This window comes from Littorina saxatilis, linkage group LG13 (genome assembly GCF_037325665.1).
Source record: "Littorina saxatilis isolate snail1 linkage group LG13, US_GU_Lsax_2.0, whole genome shotgun sequence".
NCBI lineage: Eukaryota > Metazoa > Mollusca > Gastropoda > Littorinimorpha > Littorinidae > Littorina > Littorina saxatilis.
The window spans coordinates 38,132,790-38,140,026 of record NC_090257.1 but is presented as its reverse complement, the minus strand read 5'-3'; the positions used below and the strand labels follow the sequence as shown (position 1 = coordinate 38,140,026).

Sequence of the window (7,237 nt, the reverse complement as noted above, 5' to 3'; positions counted from 1 at the left end):
TCTTTGATGACGTCATATCCGGCTTTTCGTGAAAGTTGAGGCGGCACTGTCACGCCCTCATTTTTCAACCAAATTGGTTGAAAGTTTGGTCAAGTAATCTTCGACAAAGCCCGGACTTCGGTATTGCATTTCAGCTTGGTGGCTTAAAAATTAATTAATGACTTTGGTCATTAAAAATCGGAAAATTGTAAAAAAAAAATAAAAATGTATAAAACGATCCAAATTTACGTTTATCTTATTCTCCATCATTTGCTGATTCCAAAAACATATAAATATGTTATATTCGGATTAAAAACAAGCTCTGAAAATTAAATATATAAAAATTATTATCAAAATTAAATTGTCGAAATCAATTTAAAAACACTTTCATCTTATTCCTTGTCGATTCCTGATTCCAAAAACATATAGATATGATATGTTTGGATTAAAAACACGCTCAGAAAGTTAAAACAAAGAGAGGTACAGAAAAGCGTGCTATCCTTCTTAGCGCAACTACTACCCCGCTCTTCTTGTCAATTTCACTGCCTATGCCGTGAGCGGTGGACTACGAGTATACGGTCTTGCTGCGTTGCATTGCGTTCAGTTTCATTCTGTGAGTTCGACAGCTACTTGACTAAATATTGTATTTTCGCCTTACGCGACTTGTTTTCTGTTAGGCCTGTGTTGACAACTCTTTGACAAGCGCTTAGAACTGTACCCACGGGATACGCGCGATATAAGCTTATTGATTGATTGATTGATCCTCTTCCGGGACAACATCTTTCAACCCCATCCCAACCATGCACACATACATTTCAATTTATATATATATATATATTTTTTAGTCGACGACTATCATAAAAATAATATAACTCGTCATGCCTAAATATTCACTTATCTATTGTTAGGAAGAACAACCAATTAAGTTCCAATGCTATAAGAAAAACCTGTAACCTCTCGTACCTGGCGTCCCCCCCCCCTTTCCTCAACTTCCACAGGTAAAGTATCAGTCAATGCAACTTTATCTAAAACAAACAAACAAACAACATTTTAGATTATGTGCCTAGCTTCATTATTGCTTCAATAATGTGTTGAAAATGTTGCTATTCAAAGAGACAATAAAATATTGTTCTGGTACTTTGATTTGTGGCTGGCAAAATTCGCTTCTTATCACTCCTATACAGCCACCCTGAGAAAAAATCTGGATAAGACAAGTAATTCTGGTGAGTGTCATGTCGTATTCAAGAGTCTTCTTGTAATTAAGACACTGGCATTAGACCTTTAGCTGAACAGTCGCTAAATTAGTGCGGAAACGCCAGCGTCCCCATATGAAGACGCTTAAATTATGTGGCATAAATGGCTAATTCCGACAACAGCTACTTAACCACACTCTGACTAACACTATTCTAAGAACACGTTCTTCGGGAATTATGTTTTCTCTCGCTAGGAGGCCACGACAACAGCATTGCTTGCAGCCACAGTCGATCACACGAATACTTCACCGAGTCTATCAACAGCAATTGCCGGTTTGACTCCCACCCCTGTAACAGCTGGGCCGACTACGAGAAGGGTACCTGTCATGGCTGCCCTACCGGCGGATGTCCACAAATGGGTTTCAACGCCGTAGAGAGCTCCGCCAGGGGAAGTTACTACGTCAGCACTGCAGAGTCCAGCCCTTATTGTGGTGCGTATGTATTCATCGAGACTGTTGGTTATATAAGAATCGTACATTTATTTTAATGTTATGTTTTAGTCGTCCGCTTGTCTTCATGGTTCATGCACCTCTAATGTAATTTCTCAGATTGAGATAATACAGTTAATTTGTTTTGATTTGATTTGACTGATGGGTGGAATTTTTTTTCCACAGAGTTGACATTTCATGTGTATAGATGAATTCCGGAAATAACTCGGTTTTATGAGTTGTGAAAGAGTTGCATTCCCTTGCTTTTCCATAGAAACACTGAGACAAGCTACACGTGACATTAAAGGCCAGCCCCAGTGTTCCTCAGCGTTTCTATACTGAAACAACAACAACAGGGAAAGCAACTCTTGGGTAACCCATACAAACTTGACAGAGTTATTTCTGAACATCGTCTATTGACTGATGGAATTTAGGTAGTCTTGCATAATTGACTCAACACTCCGTTGAGGACACGATGTTTGGGGTGAAACTCGTTTGAAGGATTCAAGATCTCAGCTATGTGAGAATGCGGACGTAGTTCTTAGGTTTGCAAAATCTAAAATGTTATTTCTAATTCCAATGCGAATTATGCTAGTGTCAGGATAAAGTGTAGGGCTCTTGGCCGTCGTGCAAGAGACAAAAGACGTAATTAAGACATGTCATTGAATAAACACAAGGTTTCTGTCACTGGGCATCAAGTTGGGTTCCAGAATAAGACAAGTCATGGAAATCCACGATTTCAACATATTGGTTACTGTCCCCGGAGAGAGAGAGAGAGAGAGAGAGAGAGAGAGAGAGAGAGAGAGAGAGAGAGAGAGAGAGAGAGAGAGAGACAGACACACACACAGACACAGACAGACAGACAGACAGACAGACAGACAGACAGACAGACAGACAGACAGACAGACAGACAGAGAGAGATACACGCGCGCACGTCCAACCGTGTATTTATGCCCACGCTGATGTTGATGTTGTAGGTCATGAGTACTTTGTGGAGATGGACCTGACCGGTGAGAGGGTGTACAGTTATGGACGTATCTACCTCACCTTCCTCGGTAACACGCGTAACAGCCGTGAAATCGAGTTCACAAGGTACGTACTTGTCTAACAAACAAATTGGCATGCTAAACGTTTCTTGTTAGAAGCAAACATCCATTTTGTATGACTGTGTAGTCTGGCTGTGTCAGTGGCGGATCTAAGGGTTTCGGACCCACAACCCCCGAATTATTTTAAAATAGATTTACACTAGTGATTAACCTTGTTATATCTTCCAGGCCCCTCATAAAGTTACATTATCTTCAGCTTCGCCCTCCAGACCCCATGACCTGGGTTTCGACCCTCAACCTCATTGAGGCCTGGGCGGCCCCTGGACCCCGGTCACAATTTGGACCCCCCCCTCCATTGCCCCTTGATTCGCCCCTGTGGATGACAATACGGCCTGGATGGATGTTAACCCTGCATATGTTGTGAAAATGGTTTCCGACGCAATTAAATGTTGCCATATTTTATGCTTTACTTGTTTTTTTGTTGGAGGTTTACTGCATGGTGGGCTAATCAACGTTTTATAATGTGTCACATTGTTACCTATTCTTGTATTTATGCAATAAATCGATTAAATACGCGACGGTTTTAGGGGGCAGGTAATCCAATTATACTTTTTGTATTTCATTGCTTGTCTTCGACGTGAGTGACCGTGAACAAACTAGTTAATGTAATGAGTGACTGTGGATTATATTCACATATCACTCTTAAACGGTACTGCCTACTGGGCAATATATCTCAAGATATCATCTTGAAACAGTAATGACCGACTGGACGTTATTTATTAAGACATAATCCTGAAACAGTTAGTTAGTTAGTTAGTTAGTTAGTTGTTGCTTTTTGGGTCCAGCGGACCATATAGGCCAAATCAGAACCCCCCTCCTGAAACAGTAATGAGTTACTGGCCATTACATAGTATAATATCACCCTGAAAAACTGTCTGGCAAGCAAAAAAAACCCAAGCAAGTTAACCCATTCTTTTCACGATTTAAATGTTATATTCACTGGGAGACTGGGTGGCCGAGTGGTAACGCACTTGCGCTCGGAAGCGAGAGGTTGCGAGTTCGACCCTGGGTCAGGGCGTTAGCAATTTTCTCCCCCCTTTCCTAACCTAGGTGGTGGTTTCAAGTGCTAGTCTTTCGGATGAGACGAAAAACCGAGGTCCCTTCGTGTACACTACATTGGGGTGTGCACGTTAAAGATCCCACGATTGACAAAAGGGACTTTCCTGGCAAAATTGTATAGGCATAGATAAAAAATGTCCACCAAAATACCCGTGTGACTTGGAATAATAGGCCGTAAAAAGTAGGATATGCGCCGAAATGGCTGCGATCTGCTGGTCGATGTGAATGCGTTATGTATTGTGTACAAAATTCCATCTCACACGGCATAAATAGATCCCTGCGCCTTGAGTCCGAGTCTGGAGATACGCGCGCGATATAAGACTTCATATATAACATATAACATGTTCCCAACAGCGAAAATCGTCACTACCACGCCAACGACAAAGAAATGCACATGCTATCCCTGCATACGGAGGTGGGGTCAGTGACAGGGGTCAAGGTCAGGTTCCACAGAGGTGACGGGTTGGCGTCCTTAGGAACACAGCATCATATCACCGTGCACAGAATCGTCTTGGAGGATGCTGTCGCTAAGCAACGGTGAGTGCTATGTAAAACGTCCTTAAGATGGTGTAGGTGTAGGTTTGAAGACCGCTTTGAACTAAGGACATACAAGGGCTTTAAGCCTGATCTTATTTGAGCAAATTCGACTTGACGAAATCTATTTCACGAATCTCGCTCCACGATGCTTTTGCACTGAACTTTCGTGAAGTCTTCGCGAAGTCAACTTCGGGATCAATTAAGCAGGACCTGTACTAATGATCAAAGGAAACTGTCACTCTATAACCTATCAACACTAATTGGATCTAAAGACCGTCCGAATATTTTAAACCGGAAAAATGATATAATAAAGGATGACCCTCCACCACGGAATGAGTCGCATGTCACCTTTGCATGATTTTCATATTTTTACATTTTCATAAAGAGTTTTGTATGCTCTATCCAGTGGTGAAAACCGTTTTAGAAAAGAGCGAAAACTGTTTGAGTTATAAGCCTGTGATTAAGGTGACCCTCACACTGTTACCAGACACTCCCCGGACTTATATTAAGCCTAGCGCAGAACCGCGCGAGGTGACATGCGACTCATTTCGTGGTGGAGGGTCACAGTCTGTCCGCAACCCACGAGTTTTTGTTGAGGAAAAAGGTCTTCAATGTATTTCAGATGTAAAATGTTTGAATATCCGTTCCTTCCTGCCTAAACCATCATGTAAACTACAGCAGATCTATCGAGGCTTTTACACTGCATAAGTGCAACATTCCAATTGGACACGTATCAACAGTCAAACGCCTGGCTATTTTCTGTGGAGACTGCATGGTGATTATTTTTCTAAATATCAATTTATGTCAATCTGTAAAATAAGTGCAGATACACAGGGTACAGCTAGGCTGTTGTTTTTGTGTGTACGTGTCCGAATTGACTAGCACTTATCTCATGTAAACTCTGGGGAAAATCTGTGGTATTTTACGTGATTATTTACTCCGAAAGGAAGGTAACTTTCAACATGTTTATTTGACTGCTCAACTGAAGCTCGTGGGCTGCTGAAAAGACATTTTATTTTCGGTACAACGAATTTAACCGATGCCAGTTAGAGTTGTTAATGTTTTGCTTTGTATGACGTCAGTAGTACCATTACGCGTTGCAAACAAAATCCAGCCAGAATGAGCTAAAGCGAATATGGCGAACTATGATAAAATAAGAATTAAGCCGATCATCAAACTACGGAGTAACCATATATGTCACAATTTTCTGTTTCTCGCAGAACGACTTTCTGCACCCATGACCACATAATCAATGACGACAGATGTCAGACCTTCCGCTCTCACAATGGGTGTTAGATTGCGTGATTTTTGCTCAGTTCGGGACTGTCCGGAGAGGCTTGCTTGAAATGACCGTTTGTGGTTTAAAAAACGATTGAATACGATCGAAGTGGTAATGGGTTGTGCTGAAAATAAAGCTGAGCATGGGGTTCAAGATTTTTTGTTAGAAGAGATGGTTGTGGAGTGTGTGTGTGTGTGTGTGTGTGTGTGTGTGTGTGTTGGTGTGTGTGTGTGTATGTGTGTGTGTGTGTGTGTTGGTGTGTGTGTGTGTATGTGTGTGTGTGTATGTGTGTGTGTGTGTGTGCCCCCTCCCACCTCGCCCCCTCCCACCTCGCCCCCTCCCACCTCGCCCCCTCCCACCTCGCCCCCTCCCATCTCGCCCCCTCCCACCTCGCCCCCTCCCACCTCGCCCCCTCCCATCTCGCCCCTCCCATCTCGCCCCCTCCCACCTCGCCCCCTCCCACCTCGCCCCCTCCCACCTCGCCCCCTCCCATCTCGCCCCCTCCTATCTCGTCCCTCCCATCTCGCCCCCTCCCATCTCGCCCCCTCCCATCTCGCCCCCTCCCACCTCGCCCCCTCCCATCTCGCCCCCTCCCACCTCGCCCCCTCCCATCTCGCCCCCTCCCACCTCGCCCCCTCCCATCTCGCCCCCTCCCACCTCGCCCCCTCCCATCTCGCCCCCTCCCATCTCGCCCCCTCCCACCTCGCCCCCTCCCACCTCGCCCCCTCCCACCTCGCCCCCTCCCATCTCGCCCCCTCCCACCTCGCCCCCTCCCACCTCGCCCCCTCCCACCTCGCCCCCTCCCACCTCGCCCCCTCCCATCTCGCCTCCTCCCATCTCGCCCCTCCCATCTCGCCCCCTCCCATCTCGCCCCCTCCCACCTCGCCCCCTCCCATCTCGCCTCCTCCCATCTCGCCCCCTCCCATCTCGCCCCCTCCCATCTCGCCCCCTCCCACCTCGCCCCCTCCCATCTCGCCTCCTCCCATCTCGCCCCCTCCCATCTCGCCCCCTCCCACCTCGCCCCCTCCCACCTCGCCTCCTCCCATCTCGCCCCCTCCCATCTCGCCCCCTCCCACCTCGCCCCCTCCCATCTCGCCCCCTCCCACCTCGCCCCCTCCCACCTCGCCTCCTCCCATCTCGCCCCCTCCCATCTCGCCCCCTCCCACCTCGCCCCCTCCCATCTCGCCCCCTCCCATCTCGCCCCCTCCCATCTCGCCCCCTCCCATCTCGCCCCCTCCCATCTCGCCCCCTCCCATCTCGCCCCCTCCCATCTCGCCCCCTCCCACCTCGCCCCCTCCCATCTCGATCCCAAGTATCTCGGGTTTTGCCAGAGAGGCGATTCGCCTCCGCTCGTAAAGATCCGTCTCTGTATTTCAAACACACACACACACACACACACACACACACACACACACACACACACACACACATACACAAACACACACACACGCACATGCACATGCACATGCACGCACGCACAATATGAAACATACATGTACACTGTTAGTTTGCGAACTTTCTTTTGTCACGTTGCCTTATACACAGATATACACAGACATAATCACTGTGTAGTTGCTTAAAAGTTAAGGTTAAATA

The 7,237-nt window shown here is 46.4% G+C and overlaps 1 protein-coding gene across 2 annotated transcripts in view; it reads left to right on the top strand.

The window, feature by feature from the left end:
- The window catches only part of LOC138946094 (inactive pancreatic lipase-related protein 1-like), a 10,612-nt gene extending 4,823 nt beyond the window's left edge, over window positions 1-5,789 (top strand). For both annotated transcript variants that reach the window (XM_070317603.1, XM_070317604.1), the window contains exons 6-9: window positions 1,427-1,663; window positions 2,638-2,752; window positions 4,180-4,362; window positions 5,583-5,789. In XM_070317603.1, coding sequence (XP_070173704.1) covers window positions 1,427-1,663; window positions 2,638-2,752; window positions 4,180-4,362; window positions 5,583-5,658 — 611 coding nt within the window. In that variant the 3' untranslated portion in view covers window positions 5,659-5,789. The remainder of the gene's footprint in view (window positions 1-1,426; window positions 1,664-2,637; window positions 2,753-4,179; window positions 4,363-5,582) is intronic.
- Window positions 5,790-7,237: the final 1,448 nt, after the last annotated feature.